This window comes from Rattus norvegicus, chromosome 10 (genome assembly GCF_021556685.1).
Source record: "Rattus norvegicus strain SHRSP/BbbUtx chromosome 10, alternate assembly SHRSP_T2T, whole genome shotgun sequence".
Lineage (NCBI taxonomy): Eukaryota > Metazoa > Chordata > Mammalia > Rodentia > Muridae > Rattus > Rattus norvegicus.
Genome location: NC_141543.1, coordinates 74,945,688 through 74,966,671, shown reverse-complemented (window position 1 = coordinate 74,966,671; position 20,984 = coordinate 74,945,688). Strand labels below are relative to the sequence as shown.

The 20,984-nt window shown below is 44.7% G+C and overlaps 2 protein-coding genes across 4 annotated transcripts in view; one reads left to right on the top strand and one right to left on the bottom strand.

Annotated features, from left to right (window-relative positions):
- Positions 1-20,984, bottom strand: part of Acaca (acetyl-CoA carboxylase alpha) — a 262,246-nt gene that overhangs the window by 221,284 nt on the left and 19,978 nt on the right. The window lies entirely within an intron of this gene.
- C10h17orf78 (similar to human chromosome 17 open reading frame 78) lies at positions 1,065-20,265 on the top strand. Of its 2 annotated transcripts, XM_087569247.1 has the most exons (8): positions 1,066-1,221; positions 3,040-3,126; positions 3,736-3,984; positions 10,949-11,104; positions 13,380-13,504; positions 14,361-14,563; positions 15,803-15,818; positions 17,386-20,265. In XM_087569247.1, the coding sequence occupies exons 1-8, from the start codon at positions 1,164-1,166 to the stop codon at positions 17,461-17,463; spliced, it is 972 nt and encodes a 323-aa protein (XP_087425373.1). In that variant the 5' UTR covers positions 1,066-1,163; the 3' UTR covers positions 17,464-20,265. The 2 variants fall into 2 exon arrangements, with proteins under 2 accessions (NP_001434251.1, XP_087425373.1); NM_001447322.1 differs by lacking the exons at positions 3,040-3,126; positions 15,803-15,818; positions 17,386-20,265 and having other exon boundaries at positions 1,065-1,221; positions 14,361-14,570.

Here is a 20,984-nt window from a genome sequence, read left to right as displayed (position 1 = left end):
ACGTAACTCAAGAGTTTCAGCCTTCAGAACTTTCTCATGAGTAGCTAAGTCCACGTTGGCTTCAACGAAGCAGGTTTTCAGTTGATAGAAATGCTGTGGAGACTCCGGACATTGACAAATATCTAATTAGATCTTTTCCTTCTTTATGATCTCACCTAGCTATGCCATCAAGAAGTCTTTATAGTAGTGCCTAGTAGTACATGCTTGTAATCTCCAATCTTATGAGGCAGAAGCAAAATCAGGAGTCAAGGCCAGCCTGGTATAGAGGATGAATTCCAAGAAAGTCTGGACTATATGGGAAGATCTCTTTTTTAAAAAAGTCTTTAGAGCATAATACTAATTATATACTTTTGCTAAGAGATACAATTTGGGGGAGAATGAATAGCAGCTACTACCAACCGCAAAGAGTACCCCTCATTCACCCAATCTAGCTTTCTCATAACCTCCTGACCCAATAGTCATAAGGAAGTTGTTTTATCTATACCCATTCCATTTACTCTGAGTGTGGGAATATACACTATTCCATTGGAATGCCTATGCTCATGGGAACCTATGGTCACGACTGTAAATGAATCTTGGTTGAGCCTCAGTCTCTACAAGGTAAAAATTGAGTAGCCATGTCATTTCCCCGTGGTGACAAAATAGACTTGAACCAGAACTCAGTTGTACTGATTCTTAAGAGTCCAGTGTTCTCCCCAACACAGGGCACTGACTGACTCATTCTGCCCTGATATCTTCCTCTGTCCTAGAACTTGCACCACTTAATAGGCATCTCTTTATTTCTTAATGACCGTGTATATACCTCCATGCCTCCTCCATCAGAGAGCACACCTGCGAGTACGTGTCTATCTGAAAGTATGCATAAAGCCTATCTTTAGGTGTGGATGCCCTTTCTGTTAGGGAAACCTTTAGATAATGACAGTTCCCATTGTTGGCATCATCGGTGAAGTTAGGGCAAGTTCCAAAGTCAATCATTAATAGGCAGGTTTGGTTCTTTCTCCAATCAGCTGTATTCCTGGGTCTTCAGGAAACAAGGCAAAATAGTCAGGGTAGAGCCAGATAGTGAGAGTGAAACTTGGTTCCAGGACAGTAAACGCAACGGGAGGCAAGGCTGTAAGGGGCTGTGACAGAGCAACAGTAAGCGCTCATGAACTCAGGCTGGCATGGACACCATCTTAGTCTTCAGCCTAATGATTGCATCCTACGATTCCAACAAGAACGGTAAGTACATATCTAGCCTGATATGCTGGGGCATCCAAAAGGAAACCTAGAAAGCATTTGTAGTCTCTTCCATCAGATAGAGACGTAGACAATACCCAACAAGTTGTACTTTGCTGAAGTTACCTCATACCTGCTGTTAGTAAGCCCAGGGACACATCTATATGTTTCATGAGACATCTTCACCGAATGCTATGCTTGCTTTTTTCCTTGCTTACATGGATAACCATAAAAGCATGGTCAGACAGTTTTCATGGTGAGATGGTACCACAGTTTTGTAATTAGCCTCACCTAGAACTCTCAAGTTCATGACCCCTCATACAATGTCACCTTCATTTTTAAAGTGGCAACTCGAATAGTTTAAATGGAGATATTAATAGGGGAGCACTGGGGAGCAGTGATACGGCGGTAGAACAGGACTGTTGGCTACTCTGGGAATCCTTGACTGACTTGAGGATTTCTGTTTGTTTTGTGCAGAGGCTTGAGAGACAGTCTCGGGATGCTAGGCAAGTGCTCCAGTCCTGGTAGTAAATGTTTATTTAAAATATGAATTTTTTTCAGAGTTTCTTATACATTTCTTTTCTAAAATTACCTAGCTGGAGACAAAGTAATATAAGATGTAGCAATGGCACACGTACGCAAATTAAGAAAATTCACTTAATTCTTGAGGGATGGAGGCAGGAGGATTGCAATCAGAACAGAGTCAGCGGGGGCTATAGAGTAAAGTCGTCTTTTTGTTTTTAAGGAGCTAAAGCTGAATGTGGTAGAGAATGGTTTTTAAAGGGATTTTTTATTAGGTTTATTCATTTTATTTTATGTGTGAATGTTTAGCCTGCATGTAGGTCTGTACACCACGTATGTACCTGCTGCCATTGGAGGGTGGGAAAGAGCACCAGATCTCTGGAAATGGAGTTAAGAATAGTTGTGAACCACCATGTGGGAGCTGGGAATCAAATTCTAGTTCTCTGCAAGAGCAGCCAGTGACCTTAACCACTGAGCCATTCCTGTAGAGGATGCTTTTAATCTCAGCGTTTGGAAGACAGAGAGGCCAACTTAGTCCACATAGCTAGTTCCAGGCCAGTCAGAGCTAGAATAATGAGACCCTATCTCAAAAAAAGAAGACTAAAACAAAAACAAAACAAAAAACAGAGAAAGAAAATTCCCATACCTTGTGAATGAGTCACGTACCACAAAAGCATAAATAACTAAGTCTGTAGCTCTCTAGATTTCTACATCTTAGGGAGTACATAATAAACCTTCATGCCTCTCTCCTTGTAACGCAGCAGAAGCCAGGCCATGGCAGCACACACCTTTAACCCCAGCATCTGGGAGGCAGAGGAGCAGATCTGAGTTCAAGGCTAGCCTGGTCTATAGCACTTTTCAGGATGGCCGATCTACACAGAAGAACCCTGTCTTGAAAAGCAGATCAGGGGTTGGGGATTTAGCTCAGTGGTACAGCGCTTGCCTAGCAGGCACAAGGCCCTGGGTTCAAGGCCCTGGGTTCGGTCCCCAGCCCCCCCCCAAAAAAAAGCAGATAAAATAAACTTTTTAAGGCAAATGAATGGGCTATTCTCTCATTAACTTAATAATCACATCTCTTTCATTTTTCTTTCTCTCAGAAATATATCAGTACTCGGTTTTATTTATAACAGGGCAAGTCCTACTTAATGCATTTGGCCATGTGTTTTAAAGTCTCTTTCAGGGAGTACTTGATCTCCCCAGTTCTAAGTTTTATAAGCAGGACCTCTTTTGTCTCTTCTCCTGTCTCAGAATTCTAAAGAGCAAGGACCCAGTAAGCCCTGACCCAGTTTTCCTTCCTAGACCTCAGAAAGAGCAGCTGCCAAGTGGAACAGCTGCCCAGCTTCTTCCCAGAGGATGTGCGGAGCAACAGGGATTTGGTAATAAGAGGTAGGGAATGGAGATCGTCCTGGAAAACCACTTTGCCATCCCAGGATTTACTTTTTAACCTTTAAAAGATGCCTCCTTATCTCTGTACTTCTTAGTCCAGATCTCAGATATGCTTTTTGAAAAGATTTATTCAGTTTAGACAAATGAGCGCTCCATCTGTATATAGGCCTGCATGCCAGAAGAGGGCATCGGATCCCATTACAGATGGTTGTGAGCCACCATGTGGTTGCTGGGAATTGAACTCAGGACCTCTGGAAGAGCAGCCGGTCTCTTAACCACTGAGCCATCTCTCCAGCCCTGGAAATGATTTTCTATATTAACCTGACACCTAACACATGCCTATATAGATCAGATAGGGATGAAGGAACAGAAGGAACTGCACTCAGGCCGCCCTGCATCTCTGTGCTGAACTCACAGCAGCCACTTATCTCCACGGACTCCTTGCAGGAAGACGAGCAGGCCTGCGCAGTCAGTACCATAAACACAATCGGAGGAGAAAGTGGACCAAAGCAGGTCAAAGTGAAGCTGTGGAGTTTAGTGGGAGTCAGGATAAAAGAGGGTTATCTGGGGACTGTGCAGATTAAGAACCAACTTTCTTTTTCTGTTTAGTTCCTCCAGAAATTCACACAGATATCAAAGGGGCCCCATTCATCCGAAATCAGACGATAGCTACCCTGCAGTGCCTTGGCTCCAGGAGGAGAGTGACAGTCCACCTTGTATATTCAGAGAGAAGGCCAAAGGTCAAGTACATTCTGAAGAACCGGCCAGTCGCTACTGATCTTCCTAGAAACCGCACTGCTTCCCCAAGCTGTCACCTCAGGCCCACGTCCCAGTTTCAGAACGGATTCCTTCTAACAGGTAAAGTGAGATCAGAGAGCCGATAGAGGCAGGTTGGCACTAACATTCAGCTGACATCCATGCTGGTCAGTGTTTGTTTAGTAGCAGCCAAAGCCACAATGGAAGGTTCTGTTCTCCCCTTGGGAAAAAAAATGGTGTCCTCTGAGAACCAGTTTTCTAACTCCTTTAACGAGAATTTGAAATTATACGTATATGTTTATCTATCTGTCCTGGGGTTGGCGGAGGGGGCGGGCAGCTATGAAGTTAGAGGACAGCTGAGGACAACTTTGGGAGTCAGACCAAAGTTAGGTCTTCAGGCTCGGTGGCAAGTGCCTTTATCCACTGATCCAATTCATTGGCTCCAGGCCTCGAATTTCTAATTTCTAAGACCCTTTTTAGCCCTGGTCTCCTATGATATTCATAAGGTCTAAATTTTTTGTTATAAAAGTTCTTATTATAGATCCCCGCCTGACCTAGAACTGCTAATGTAGACTAGGCTAGCCTCAAATTTACAGCAATCTATTTGTTTCTGCCTCTTGAATGCTAGGATTAAAAGTGAATACCACCACACAGGTGGGTGGGCCTTCTTTTAACAGTAGTGTGTGGGCCAAGTAAGGGGTATAAGCCTTGAATTCCAGCACTCAGGAGACAAAGGCAGACAGATTTCTGTGAGTCTGGGGCCAGCCATGTCTACATAGTGAGTTCCAGGACAGCTAGAGCTGTCAACAAAAAAAAATTTTAAAAAAACCAATGTTTTGTAAATCTTGTTTATTTTTAGTACACACAGTAAAATTTACAAACAGAATATATTTGTAGTGAAAAGCAGTCCCCCTCCTACTCCTGTCCTCAGCCCTCCAGGCCTCTCCCTTGGGACAGAAGGAACTACTATTACCTACTGTATTTTTTTTCCAAAGACAGCACATACAGGTGTGTATACATTTTCTCTCCCCACACCCTCTTTGGAAACAAAGTCTCATATAGCCCAGGATGTCCTCTAACAGCCTATGTACCAGGGCTAGCCTTGACCTCCTAAACCTCCTCCCTCTACCTCTGAAGTGTTGGAGTGGCAGGCATGAGACACCACCACAGCTCCTGTGAGAGAAGCAGAGCCACATGGTGTACCCTCTTCTGCCCCTCGCTTTCCCCACATGCATGGGTTTGTCCCATGTTCATATCCACTAATGTGACTCGTGTAGTCCATGGCCTTGAACATGCTCAGCATAAGTTCTGTTTCTGAGCGTATCATGTCAGCAGCCCTGCCTCATTCCTCTCAATGGTGTTCTACTATACTGCAGTTTATTTCCCTAGTTCACCACCGTTGGGAATTTTTGGTTCTTTCCATTCTCTTGCTAATATAAACAGTGGCTTTAGACATTCCTCTTCTGCATCTGCCATTCATCAAGAAAGTGAATTCCAAGGAAGAGTCACAGGATGGCTGGCTCCTTCAGCCCCACTCCACACACCTACTTACACCTCCCGAAACCTCATCTTCCCTAACACAGCGATTCTCAATCTCAATTTCTGCCGTCCTCTCTTTTTACACATTCTTTCCAACGAGTAGTTTCTGACCAGTAGATTAGCATAGAAAGTTCTCCCTTAGTCTCTGTAGCTGTACTGTTGGGAAAATGACACTCAACACTTAAGAGAACCCAGGGGCAGGGGGGTAAGAAAGATCACAAACAGAATGATGGAGAAATAAACTTTCAAAATCTAGACTAGAGATTGAGAAATAAGAGGGCAGCCATTTTCTCAGGATATGGCCCAAGAGCCATAACTTGTTTATCCTTACATGACTTGAGTGTTTCATTCCTTTAAAAAAACTTCCCCTAAAAGCCAGGCATGGTGGCACACACCTGGAATCCCATTATACAACATATCAAGTTTGAAGCCAGCCTCGGCTATACAAAATCCTGTTTCAAAAAAAAAAAAACCCAATTAACTAGTTAATTAAACTCTACCACTGATAATGACAGATTAGAGGGCTCTTAAAACTCAAAACTCAGTGTCAACTTATTTGGACCTCTATTTCCTCTTACCCTGACATCCTGCTTGACCTGATCCCAGTACTGGCCTTAAGTTATTTTCCAGACTACAGTTCTCTCCATAATACTGTATCATTCTGTGTACTGTGGGACCTGAGGAAATTAAGGACATTAGCTGTTAGAACTTCTGAACCAGGAAAACTAGGGTTTAAGAGGGAGGAAAGATGCCAAAGACCAACCTGCCCTGTTGAAAACATTTGCCTTGGGGTGTTTGAGCTCCTTCCAGGAGGAAGAGTCTTCCTCCTTCTCCCGGATGCTCCCTCAAGGCAGAGGTTCTGAGATCCAGATCTGAGCCAGTACTGTAGACTATTTGAGGTGCGTAAACCGACCACGTGGATGTATATAGGTTAGTTTGGTCCCAATCACCATTCACCATTCACTTCTATGAAACCATGATGGCATATCCCAAACAACCGTTTTATAAACGAACTTTTAAAACAAACTTTCTCTCCACGTCTGAAGAGGCTTATTCTGAATTCAAATCACATTAAATCACCAAGATGTGATAGATCTCAAATAGGTTAGAAGTAAAAACTAGGTAAATAAGTGGTCAGACTTAGAAGGATACAGGAGAGATTCACTCTGAAGTTGCCACACTGGATGACGTCAGTCTGCAGAGGAAGATGTTTAAAATACATTCAGATGACATCAGTGAAAATATCCTCAAAGTAAAGTAAGAACTTGGAATTGTAAGGATGAAAACTTTCATCAACACAGATGGTCACTGCAAGACACGAACCAAACATAAAATGCAGAGAAGAAACATAAGGCAGGGGCTGAGGCTATAGCCCAGTTGATGGAGCAAATGCTTCTAAGTTAAGCTGGTTTCAGTCAGTGTCTTCTCACAGCAACATAAAAGGAACTGGGCCAAGTGCTTCCAATATAGTTTATATTTCCTGCTCCCACTGCTCAGATATTTTATACTTAGAAGCTTTCCAGTTACCCATCGGGTTTCGGATTTCATAGAGATCTATCTAGGTTTCTTTTCTTTCTTTTTTTTCTTTTTTTTTTTTTTTTTTGGAGGGGGGAGGTCCAAGACAGGATTTCTCTGTGTAACCCTGGCTGTTCTGGAACTTCTGTAGACCAAACTGGCCTTGAACTCAGAGATCTGCCTGCCTTTACCTCTCCAGTGCTAGGAGACTTGTTTTTAATAGGACACAGAAAGATCAAACACCCTACCTGATTTCATTTTGTCTCTTTGAAACTGGCTCTCATGTACCCCAACTCACTATGTGGATGAGCATAAACCTGAACTCCCTTTTTCCCAGCCTCCACCCTCTGATAGCTGAGATCACAAGTGTGCACCCCCACACATGCCTGCTTCATCCATTTGATAACTATTTCTACTTTGTTTGTTGAAATGGTCTCACTGTATAGCCTTGGCTGGCCTGGAACTCACTCTATAGACTGAGCTAGCCTCAAACTCCAAGACCCGCCTGCCTCTGACCTACAAGTGGTGGAATTAAAGGTGTGTGCCTCCATTACCCAGTGGAAATAAACTATGTTTTCAAACATGTTTTACCTCAATGCTCAGTTACCTGGTAAATAAGATCTGAAAGACATGAACTGCCAATGTGGACAGACATTAATTCAGTGATATTTCTGTTCTGATAGATGAGACTGATTTGGTAGAGTGCTGCTATCCCTCTAGCTGCTAGGCAGACTTCTACTGCTTAAACAATCTCTAGGTTTCCCCTCATCTCTCAGACCCAGTTAGCCAGCCTGCAAAACTTTTTCCTACTTGCTTTCTCATCTTTGTTTCTGATCTTCACAACATGCCTGAAAAAGAGATATAGCGATTATTTTTTATTACAGCCATATTTCGAACAGGGAAACCTGAACTTAGAAATCAGGTAACTTGGGCTGGAGAGATGGCTCAGCGGTTAAGAGCACTGACTGCTCTTCCAGAGGTCCTGAGTTCAATTCCCAGCAACCACATGGTGGCTCACAACCATCTGTGATGAGATCTGATGCCCTCTTCTGGTGTGTCTGAAGATAGCTACAGTGTACTTATATATAATACATTAAAAAAAGAAAAGAAATCAGGTAACTTGTCCAAGTGAGTTGTTTATCTTCAAAGATACATGTTACTACTCATGGGAATGGACTGCAGTGGGGCCGTGATGGCATGTGCCTTTGATCCCAGCACTTGGGAGGCAGAGGCAGAAAGATCTTTGAGTTTTCAAGGTCAACTTGGTTTAAAGAACAAGTTCCAGGATAGCCAGGGCTACAAAGAAAAACCCATCTTGAAGTGGGGAAAACGCTAAAGGCAAGCAATGATAAGAAACCATGTGAAATGGAATAAGGGCCCACCAGACGGCTTGGGGGAGGGGACGGTGCTTACTACCCAATGATGCCATCCAGACACCCTGAGTTCCAATCCTAGTGCTTGCATAAAGACAGAAGGCAAGACCCCCGTCACATGGCTGTCCTCTGATCTCCACATAGACAGCTTGGTATGTACCACCCTTAGTAAATGACAACATTTAAGATGGAATAGAAGACTGGGTTTGCTCGCACACCTACAACCTCAGACTCGGGAACCTGAGGTACGGTTCTCACTCACTCATTTCATTTCTGAGGCCAGTCCGGGTGTGTAGGGAGTTCAGTGCTAGTGTGAGCTCCACAGTCACAGCCTGTCTTAAAGAAGAAGGGGTGAGGGTTTGGAGAGGATCTGAACTGGATTCGGGTCTGAATTTGGTTGGGTCCACTCTGTAAGCAGGTCAGTTAGTTGCAGACCATGGCCAGAATGCATCTTCCTCACTTTTTTTTTTAATCTATTTATCATATATGAGCACACTTTAGCTGTCTTCACACACACCAGTAGAGGACCTCATTACAGACGGTTGTGAGCCACCATGTGGTTGCTGGGATTTGAACTCAGGACCTTTGGAAGAGCAGTCAGTGCTCTTAACCGCTGAGTCATCTCTCCAGCCCTCTTCCTCACTTCTATCCCTAGTCTGAATGCCATCATCTCTCCTCTGCTGTCTCCAAAATCTGCTGCCACCACAAGGCCACGCTGCCTCTACCCTCCTCCCACAATGGTCCATTTCTAACACAGCAGGCCCGTGAGGGGGCAAGTGAAATGAAGCTTATCTGGACATGGTGGCTCATATCTGTGATCCTGGTGCCTAATCAGCTGAGCAGGAGGACTGCTGTGAGTTAGAGGCCTGGCTAGGTTACACAGTGAAACCTGTCTCAAAAAAGTACTACTTCCCCTCTCCACAAAAAGGTCACTCTTTAGATCAAAACCTTGCAACAGAACTTTATATCCAAAACCCTTAGCTTGGCACAGGAGCCCTGTACCCTCTCCACGCCCACCTCCCTTGCTCCTCCTGATGGTTGCTGGCTGTCCCACTGCTTCCCTACAACTGTCACACGTCAGACACAATCTGCCTTGGGGACTTCATTCTCACTGCCCCTTCCCTCTACCTAAACCACTTCCCTCAAGTCTTGGATCAGTTCTAACCTCAGAGAGGGTTGGCCGACACAACAGGTTGCCCAACTCCTGTCTGTGAACACCACGCAGACTACTTTATCTTGCAAGGCTTGGGGTTTTGTTCTGTTGTTGTTATTGGTTTTGGTTTTTACAGATTTATTTTCACTTTGTGTGTGTGTGTGTGTGTGTGTGTGTGTGTGTGTGTGTGTATCACAGGTATGTGGATGTTAGGGGAGGCTGGAAGAATATTGGAACTGAAGTTATAGGCAGTTATGGATGGCCTGATGTGGTGCTGGGAACCAAACCCAAGTCTTCTGCATTAGCAGAAAGTGCTCTTAACCACCAAGCCATCTCTCCAGCCCTAAAATTGACTTTTAAGACAGAGTCTTACACTATGTAGCTCAGGCTGGCTAGGCAATCACTAGTTAGCCCAGGATGGCCTTCAGTTCCTAGTAGTCCTCCTGCCTCAGCCTCACCAATGTTGGGATTACAGGTGTGAGTTATCGCAACTAGCTTCTTGTTCTGGTGTTTGTTTGTTTGTTGTTTTGTTTTGGTGTGTTTAAGAGAGAGTCTCTCTATGTGGCTCTCGTTGTCCTGGAACTCACTATGTAAACCAGGCTGCCTCCCAAGTGCTGGGATCAAAAGGTGTGTGCCACGAGGCCCAGCCCCAGTTTTAATTTTTTCAAGTAGCACTTAGCCTAATAAACAATACCTTTTTTGTTCTGCTTTTTGAGAGGGGTCATGCTAATGATCTGTAACTGGCTTGGTACTCACTATGGAGTCCATGCTGGCCTTGAACTCAATGTTATCTTCCTGCCTCAGCCTCCCCAGGGCCGGACCATATGCATATCCACTACACCCAGCCATAAAATGTATGATAGTCACTCTTGTCTCCGCTTCTGCCCTGATCCCTCACCTCTTTGTTCTCTTGCTAATATGAATCCAGGTGATATACAATGTTGAGGCAGTGCCTGGCACATACTAAGACACTGTTTTTTTTTTATATTAAATGAGTGAAACTGAGGAGAACACGAAGCTGGGTACCTTTCCATCTTCTAGTTCCTCTTGCTCTCCTCGCTGCCTTCTCAGAGTAGTTGACAGGGCTCTGCTAACTCTGCAGCAGTCCTTCAGGCAAATGCATTTCACATTCTTGCCTGGACTTTGGAGCCACCTCTGTTAATGAAGGAGACTCTAAGCACTGCTACACCCTCCGCCTTTATTATGACTGCAAGAATGATAGGCGAGCAGGATATGGTTCGTTCATTCCTGGTCCTCCTCAAAGGCCTCCAGGAGGTTTAATCCATATCGCTTTTCAGTATCTCTGGCCTCATTTATTCTTGGCATTATTCTGTGCCTACTTCTAAAACCTATGAGCATAGAGGTCAACGGGGCCACAGTTAGAAACACTGTTTGAAGTGAGGAGAGCTAGGGTTTTATCAGGTAAACCAGTGCAGGATGGTGCTGGCCTACAGCTGTCCCTCTGGTGCTTCTTTTTGTTTTACAGCTTTTTTACCAGGGATCTCACAATGCACGGTGTACCCAGCGAAGGACAGATCTGCTTTGTCAGAGACAGTGCCCGTCACTGCCATCTCTACATCGCTGAGAAGAAAAGGAGAGGAAACTCCAAGCACTGGGGCTTTCCCCATCCCTTTAACACAAGGTACACATTAAGTAGGGACAAAGCAAGAATGGGAAGAAAAAGAGGCATGTTAGCTCCAATATCACTCTAGGTCTCCTGGGAATTTCCTGGAAAGTTTTTTAAAAAATTTTTTAAAAATTGATTTGCGGGATTGGGGATTTGGCTCAGTGGTAGAGCGCTTGCCTAGGAAGAGCAAGGCGTTGGGTTCGGTCCTCAGCTCTGAAAAAAAGAATAGAAAAAAAAATTGATTTGCTAGGAGGCAGTGGTGGTGGTACATGCCTTTGATCTCAGCACTCAGGAGACAGAGGCAGGCAATGAGTTCAAGGCCAGCCTGGTCTACAGAGTGAGTTCCAGGACAGCCAGGGCTACAGTGAGAAATCCTGCCTCAAAATAAAAACTGTTTCATGTTTTGAGGGCTGGAGAGATGGCTCAGAGATTAAGAGCTTTGGCTGCGGGGTTGGGGATTTAGCTCAGTGGTAGAGCGCTTGCCTAGGAAGCGCAAGGCCCTGGGTTCGGTCCCCAGCTCTGAAAAAAAAAAAAAAAGAGCTTTGGCTGCTCTTCCAGAGGTCCTGAGTTCAATTCCCAGCAACCACATGGTGGCTCACAACCATAGGATCTGATGCCCTCTTCTGGAACACAGGTCTACATACAGTTAGTTAGAACACTCACATACATAAAATAAATAAATAAATATTTTAAAAAATTGTTCCATGTTATAAATAGGGAAAACCCAGCTCCCTATAGAAAGTTCCCAGACACATCTGTAGTTTGGTGCCATCAATAATTCTTTACCTTGGGGATGGAGAGATGGCTCTGTGATTAAGAACCATCTTGTAGATCCCTTGTGGAGAACTCCAATTTGGATCCCAGCACCAACCCCAGGTAACTCACAGCCACATGCAATTCTAGTTCCAAAGAATGTGATGCAGCCCAGCACCTGAGGCACACATACTCACACAGGCACATACACATTACACAAATAAAAATAATGAATCGGGCTGGAGAGATGGCTCAGTGGTTGAGAGCATTGACTGCTCTTCCAGAGGTCCTGAGTTCAAATCCCAGCAACCACATGGTGGCTCATAACCATCTGTAATGAGATCTGATGCCCTCTTCTGGTGTGTCTGAAGACAGCTACAGTGTACTTCTATATAATAAATATAATAAATAAATCTTTAAAAAAAAATAATAATGAATCCTCTTTTAAAGTGATAATTCATGAAAATGAACTCACCTGTAGCCAGACTTGGAGACACAGTAAATCCAACTGGTACACTTGCAGTGTATTTCAATATCAAGCAATTATTAACAGAGCCGATGCCAGCCAACCACACTCTTTTCTAAAAATAGCCCTTCCTAAATTGGCCAAGTCTCAAATTCTGTAAGATTCAAGTTTGGGTTACATCCCTGGTTCATACCAATAGAACAGTAAATATGAGATTAGTAATAACAGCATTGATGTGAGCCCCCTGCCCTGCATATGGTTTACGATTCAAAAATATTAACAATTCATCTTTCTTCCTCCAATCCCCTTCAAAAAACCAAGAGGCAAGGTGATGTTTGGTTCATTTCTTTTGGGGACACGGTCACACTATATAGCCCCGGCTATCCTGGACTCATTAAATAAACCAGGCTAGCCTTGGACTTAAGAGATCTCCCTGCCTCTGCCTCCTGAGTGTTAGGATGAAAGGTTAGTATCACCAAGACTGAAATAAAGGTGATTTTTGTGCATTGTTATTTTTCTTTTCTCTGTGCTAAAGATGGAAGGACATGTGATTTTGTAAAAAATATTTTTTATGTACACTGGTATTTTGCCTACCTGTGTCTCTGGGTGAGGGTGGCAGATGCCCTGGGACTGGAGTTACAGACAGCTGTCATGTGGGCACTGGGAACCAACTCGGGTCCTCTGGAAAAGAAGCCTGTGGTCCTGCCCACTGAGCTATCTCTCCAGCCCCATGATTTCTTTAAAAATATTATTTATTTAATGCCTATGAGTACACTGTAGCTGTCTTCAGACACACCAGAAGAGGGCATCGGATCCCATTACAGATGGTTGTGAGCCACCTTGTGGTTACTGGGAATTGAACTCAGGACCTCAGGAAGAGCAGTCTCTCTAGGGAAGAGGCTAGAGAAGAGCCCTGATGCCACCCACTTGATTCTGAGCCTCAAATGAAAATGCAGTCTCCATCTCTGAGTAAGGCTGTCTCTGATTAGTCTGTGAGCATGGAGAAGTTCAAGCCGAGGTGAGCCCTGCTCATGTTCTCTCTCCTTTCCTTCCTTCCCTCTTTTCTTTCAGACATAGACCTGTCCTTAAAGAGGAGGCAGAAATGGAGTATCGTAGTTAAAGCTCTGATTGCTGCTACTCTGCTGCTCAGTGGGGCCGCTATTATAGTGTTTGTCATCTTTGAAGTCCCTTGCCCGGTAAGTTTGCTGGTGTGTGCTGATACACTGGGTCTCAGGCTTCATCAGTGAACACTGCCTTCTGCTGGAAGGGCAGCACAGCATAAGGAAAGCAAACAGCAGCTGGGTGGCTGGTGGAAAGTGGCTTTGACTTCTCCATTCCACAGCTGCCTTATCTGTAAAATAGGGCTCCTGGGGTTTGCCTTGCTTGGGACTGTGGAAGGTAATTCGGATCCATCCCATATGAGAGGCACTGGGCACAAACAAGGGGTGCTACTCCCATCACCCCACAGGGTTGCTCTGTATAGCCCTTGGCTATCCTGGAGCTCACTCTATAGACCAAGTTGGTGAGACCCACTTGCCTCTGTTTCCATAAAGGCATGCACAGCTGCTGCCACCCCACCCCTCGAGGGTGAATATATATGTTTTATATGCATTGGTGCCTTGCCTGCATGTGTATCTGTGTAAAGGTGTCAGAACTCCTGGAGATGGAGTTTCAGACAAATGCGAACTGCCATGCAGTTGCTGGGAACTGAACTCAGGACATGGGGAAGAACAGTCAGTGCTCTTAGCTACTGAGGCCTCTCTCCAGCCCTACCATGCTCTCATAATGTGAGCTCCTTCTCTCCACTCTCTAGGGTCTTCCTTAGAGATGAAGATTTTTCTAGAATTCTAGAACTCGGAAGGTAGAGAGCAGACCAGAAATTCCAGGCCAGCCTTGCCCATTTTGCAAATGATGTCAGCCAGGTTATCTGAGAGAGAGAAGGGGGAGGTGGAGAGGGCTAAGAAATAAAGTACTATTTTCTTGAAATGATATCTGGAAGATAATCAAATGTGCATCAGTCACTGAAGTGATAACCAGTCATGCTTTCTGCAGTGTCAATGCCTACGAGCCAGACGGCTGTGCCAACGCCAGTGGCTATGGAGAAGGGAAAGGAAGGAAGAAGACCAGCAACCCGGGACAACTGAGTCCAAGTTGGACTCTCAGCCTGAGAAGGAAAGTATTCTCTGTATAGTTTATGCCATTTGTTTACACAAAACAATGTTAGTCTGTGTAATGAGATGTAGGGAAATGTTTCAGTTATAACGCGAGTGTGATGAATTATTCTGTGACAAAATACTGCCAGATGTGGTGGCATACACTCCTCTAATCCCAACACTCAGGAGGCAGAGGCAGAGGCAGGCAGATTTCTATGAGGTTAGGCTATCCTGGTATACATAGTGAATTCCAGGAGAGGCAAAAAAAAAGTTATTTGGCTGGAGTATAGACCTATAATCCTAGCACTTTGGAGGTAGGTGGAGAATCAATAGTTCAAGGCCAGCTTCAGCTTCAGCTTTATAGGGCATTTGAGGCTATCCTGGGCTATAGGAGATACCATTTAAACAAATACAACGGAAAAAGAAGAAAGGATGAAAAGGAAGAGGCAGAAAAAGAGGAGGAGGAAGAAGAAGAGGAGGAGGAAAAGGAGGGGGAGGAGGAGGAGGAGGAGGAGGAGAGACAGAGACAGAGACAGTGAGTTGTGGGAAAGGGAGGGAAGGGAGAAGTTGGAGAGAGATAAAATGCTTATTTCTGGGACCCATATAGACTGGATCAGAATGTCTAGTGTCTAGAATGGGTCTAGGAATCTTTATTATTCTTACTATTCTTACAGATGGGTTCTCACTATGTTGCCCAGGCTAGCCTTGATTTTTATTTTTATTTCAAATCATCCACCTGCCTCAGCTTTCCAAGAAGCATGAAGCAGACTTATGCTATGGGGTTCATCTTATTCTTAGAATTTTAACAAGTCCCTTAAAAAGTATGAAGAGATGACTCAGAAGTTAAGAACAGTTCTTAGTCTCCTCATGGGTGGCCCAAGACTACCTTGTAACTCCAGGTCCATGGCTTACAATGCCCTCTTCTGACCTCCGTGGGTACAAACATGGTGCACACACAAACAAGCAGCCAACTACACATAAAAATAAAAATTAAAAAGCTCTGTAAGTAGAGATGGATTTATGTTTAAACTAATAATACTTCAGGTCCCAGGACCCTAAACAAGGTTTGTATCCAATGTGAGTTTTACATTTCTTTTTTGTTTGTTTTGGTTTTGTTTATTTGCTTGTTTGGGTTTTTTGTTTTTTGTTTTTTGTTTTTTGTTTGTTTGTTTGTTTGTTTGTTTGTTTTGAGACAGGGTTTCTCTGTGTAGCCCCGGCTGTCCCGGAACTCACTCTGTAGACCAGACTGGACTCAAACTCAGAGGTCTGCCTGCCTCTGCCTCCTGAGTGCTGACGTTAAAGGCATGCACCATCACACAGTTAAGTTTTACAATTCTTTAGGAAGGTCCTCCTAATTGTAAGATCTTTAGCACGAAAACATGTGTGTTCAAACTGGGTAACTCTCAGACACAGCAATGTTCAGGATCCGCAGCACGTCAACTCAGTTTAGTGACATGGCAAAGCCACTTTGCTTTCCTTGTCTTTGGGTTTCCTGACAAGATTATGAATAGTGCCTTTTGGTGTTTGACCTGACACTACAGGTTGATTCACTGAGCTGCTTTCAATGCTGATTTCCAGGCCAGGTGTAGACTCAGCTTTGGAACAGTAGAAAGTGATAGATGGACCATTTCCCCAAAACATCCAGACTCTCACTGAGGTAAAAAGACAAGGCTTCCACTGGACCTAGCACAGTCTGGGCATCACAGCAAGACTGTTTCAAAAACAAATAAACAAAACCAGTCATCAAACAAAAGGCACTCCCCCACACTAAACTAAACAAGTTGTCCATTTCTGTAGAATTACAGCACTGAGAATTGTTTTAAAGAGGTTGTAGTAAAGGGGTTTGATCCCTAGTACCACATGCACACATACATACACGCGCACACACGCACACACACACACACATGCACACACATGCACACATACATACATACACGCGCACACATGCACACACACATGCACACACATGTACCCATACATACATACACACACATGCACACACATACACACATGTACACACAGAGACATACACACATACACACACATACACACATGCACGCACACTCAGACACACACAGACATAAATGCACACACACACACAGACACACACACACACACACACGCACACACGCACACACGCACACACACACACATACACACACACACACGCACACATACACCTGCATAGTCCAGCATGGCACAGGTGTTGCTATTCTTTTCAAGGCGCATCAACTGCACAGAATAGTGACAAGCACAGCACAACACCCCACACCCACACACTCCATTCCCCAGCCTAGCAACAGGCTTTTTCTTGTCTCGGTATTCAAACGCGGGAACTCATTTGTCCCCTTGGGGTTAGATTAATGTTTTCTAATGAGTATGGATGTTTTGCATGAATGTATGGATGTACACCATGTTCACTCCTGGTGCCTTTGGGGGCTGGAAGAGGAATAAGACTCACTCAGAACTTCAGCCAGTCCCCACAGGTGTGGTAGCACACACCCATATTCCCAGCACTTGGAGATGGAAGCAGGAGGACCAAGAGTTCGAGGCCTTTTCCACTACATAGTGAGGTATCTTGGTATACGAGAGATCCTGTCTCAAACATAAATCCCTGTCTAAATCCCGACCCCTTTAAAAACATAATGAGATCTTCTGGGTTTGATTCGAAAAAGGAAGTAGAATTCCTGTGGATTTAAAGCAGCTGGACACACAGGGCCTTTTCCTGAGAGAACACGGTCCGGAAGGGGAGAAGACGAGCACCCAGCAGTGATTCATAGGTTCTTAGCTCACAAGCAGTGTTCAGTCTCGGAACAATCGTTGGCAGCAAAGAGGGTGCTTGATTTGTATAGGATTCTCTCCCCAGCCATCCCTGCTGATTCAGGCCATTCACACCCTTATTCATGTGTCTCTTCCACCTCTAGGTCGGACAGGATGTTCCTAACTCTTCAGCCTCAAAGAAAACAACAGGCACCACTGTAATCCACCAGACATACTTCTGAGCTCTGCTTCGCCTGACTCTGAATGTAGGTGCTGTCTTCGACACCACCGTCTCCTCATTGCAAATCAATAGGCGATGACACTTGAAGCTCTCACACTCATCTTCACGGGGACATTACAATCAAACGGCATGCCCAGACAGCGAAGGAAGAGCGTGGGTAGAGCAGAGCTACCTTCATGCCGCTGCAACTGACACGGCCATAAGCCTCCGTGATTCGCTCTGCACAGTTACTCTCCATCCCAGCAAATGAAGACAAAGTCCTTGCCTCCAAGCGTTCCGAATGGATCTTACTGCTCTCCGGGATAAAAGACAAACACAGCCTCCAAAGGCCGGGAGGTGACACTGCACTGCGGCACACATCCCGGCTCCACTTAGCCTCCTAGCTTTCCTCGTACTCACTGGCTGTCATTTACCTTCCACAGCTGCACCTGCCGCTATCAGCAACCTGGTAAAGGGAACCCAGCCACAGGCATCCCAAGGCCCTTCTCTATGAGTCATTCCTAAAGGGTTTCAGAACAGCAGGAATATATAGCTTCAAATGAAATCTGAAGGTTCAGAATTCCCAAAGTAGACCTGATATTATGCCCTTTTTTGTTTTTGTTTTTGTTTTTGTTTTTGTTTTTTTTTTGTGTGTGTGTGTGCTTTGACTTGGACCAAGGTTCTCACAGTGAAAGTATCCTGCAACTTGGCTATATACTAAACCCTTTTTGTAAAAGTAACTTTTATTTTGAGACAGGGCGTCACCGAGTTCCAAGGACCTGGAACTCTCTGGGTGCCTTGAACTTTCAACTCTCTTGCTTCAGCTTCCAAAAGGAGCTGGCAATACAAGTGTGCACCATCAGGCCTTGCTATGCCTTATTTAATTTTTAATTTTTTGAGACAGGATATTATGATGTGGCTCAGGCTGGCCTCTAACTTGCTATGTAGCTGAAGCCCAGACCTCCCCACCTCCTGGCTAGGCCTTATTTTACCAATGAGCTGCACATGGTTTTGAGAAGGACTCTAGAACAAGATGATTGTATGATGAGCTCTCTCACAGGGGCATAGCTATGAACAGAGTCTGACCTGCTAATTAAGAGTTCAGTGAGAGCTAGGCAGAGGTGGCACATGCCTTTAATTCAAGCACTCAGGAGGCAGATCTCTTAGTTCATGGCCAGCCTGGTCTACAGAGTGAGTTCCAGGACAGCCAGGGGTACACAGAGAAACCGTGTCTCAAAAAATAAAACAAGAACATACAGTTCTGTGGAAAATAGAGCCAGGGACTGAAGCAACTGAAGCAGTGGACATGGTTGTCCTGCTTCTTTCTCTGTGATTGTGAAACCATTCCAGTTGCCAAATGTTCCACGCCCCCCTACACACACTCACACACACACACTCTCTCTCTGTCTCTGTGTCTCTCTCTCTCTCACACACACACACTCTCTCTCTCTCTGTCTCTGTCTCTCTCTCTCTCACACACACACACACTCACACACACACACTCTCTCTCTGTCTCTGTGTGTGTCTCTCTCTCTCTCACACACACACACACTCTCTGTCTCTGTCTCTGTGTGTCTCTCTCTTTCTCTCTCTCTCTCTCTCTCACACACACTCACACACACACACTCTCTCTGTCTCTGTGTGTCTCTCTCTCTCTCTCTCTCACACACACACACACACACTCTCTGTCTCTGTCTCTGTGTCTCTCTTTCTCTCTCTCTCTCTCACACACACACACACACACACACTCTCTCTGTCTCTCTCTCTCTCTCTCTCTCTCTCTCTCTCTCTCTCTCTCTCTCTCTCTCTCACACACACACACACACACACACACACTCCCAGAATGACCTTCAGCTCATGATCCTCCGGTCTCCCACTTCCCATGTCCTTAGATTCCAGGCATGTGTCACCACCTGGCAAGTGATTCTGCTTTCTTAGTTCTCGAGACGGAACCATACACAAACTCTAACCTTCCTCCTTCCACTTTAAGTACTGTTCCACACAGGATTCTTGAAAGTGTACTAACTAAGCAGGGGAATAAGCTGAGCCAGGAGGGAAGGACAGATACAGGGCCATAGTGAGTCAAAATTTCCTGGAAGAGCAGAAGAACCTCTCAAACCCCACAGAACGCACTTTCAGCACACAGCAGACAGGGGACACAAGACCATGAGTGGAACATTTGCACCCTGCTAGTGATTCAAAACATCACCTCACATTTATTCTGATATCCATTACTTTGCTTGACCCTATGCTTGAGAGAGAAAATTTTGCTCTTTCCCAGGTCTAGGAGGGGAGGTTATTTAAGACTCTATTTGATTCTAGGATTAATGCCAGCATTCACCCCTTCCCTCACCAACAGAATGTTCCATAACCCAGAACATGAGATTTCCCAGAAGATAAGAGCTGTGCTGGGTCTGTGCTCATCAGTTCTGCTCTTCTGTGGGACAATAACCTGTGTCACATCTGTACTGGCTTTCTTCGTGGAATCTGACAAGGTCCAAACTGTGCATTCTGTGTGGGGACAGTTGTCTTGGCAAAAGCGAGAATCTTCTGAGCATTTCCCCTCTCCCTAATCAGCTAACAGCTTTGAATCCCTCCCCCAGTGCAGGGAGGATTTGGAAACTAGGAGCTGAGAAGAGCAAAGGAAGGGGGCACTCCGTGTGGACTTTGCAATGTGGACTTCAGTCTGCAGATTGCCCCAGAGTCACACAAATGCTCCGGCATCAGTCTAGATACGCTCTTACAAAACACTCAATGCCAGTGAATCCTCTGCAGAGCACCAAATTCCTGTTGCAAATGATTTCTCATTAAAGTTTCATGTTTTGTTTTTCTGATTACTGAAGTGCATTCTCCTTATCAAAATTTACAGCAAATAATGGAGAAAGTAAAGGAATAGAGGAATAAAAGTTACATTAATCTCTCCTCCCACAGGTAACCAGTAACACTGATAATTCTTTTATGGGCATTACAAATATATATGCATATGATAAACGGCATATGCTGCATAGCATAACACTCTCTATACCACTTTTAACCTGATGTCTTTTTTTTTCACCACTAATACATTAGCACCATATTTCCAATTAGCATGCTAATTACCTTGTGAGTATTTTCAGGGAGCTAGAAGCCTTTCTTTTTGAAGGGTTGGTATGACCCTGAGACCTTTTGTTTTGTTTTGCATTGCTAGATAAGATCTTGTGCAGTCCCGCTAACTGTGACTTCACAATGTGATTGACGGTGATCTTGAACTCCTGCTCTCCTCTCCTCTCCTCTCCTCTCCTCTCCTCTCCTCTCCTCTCCTCTCCTCTCCTCTCCTCTCCTCTCCTCTCTCCTCTCCTCTCTTCCCTCCCCTTCTCTTCTCTCTCTCTCTCTCTCTCTCTCTCTCTCTCTCTCTCTCTCTCTCTCTCTCTCTCTCTCTCTCTCTCAAGACTGTGGTTGTAAGTCTGCACGACCCACCAGGCTGATATCCTAAGACGGTACTTTTTTGCCCTTCTCACTCTGTAGCCCAGGCTCTGAACTTGCTATGTAGGACTGACTGTCATG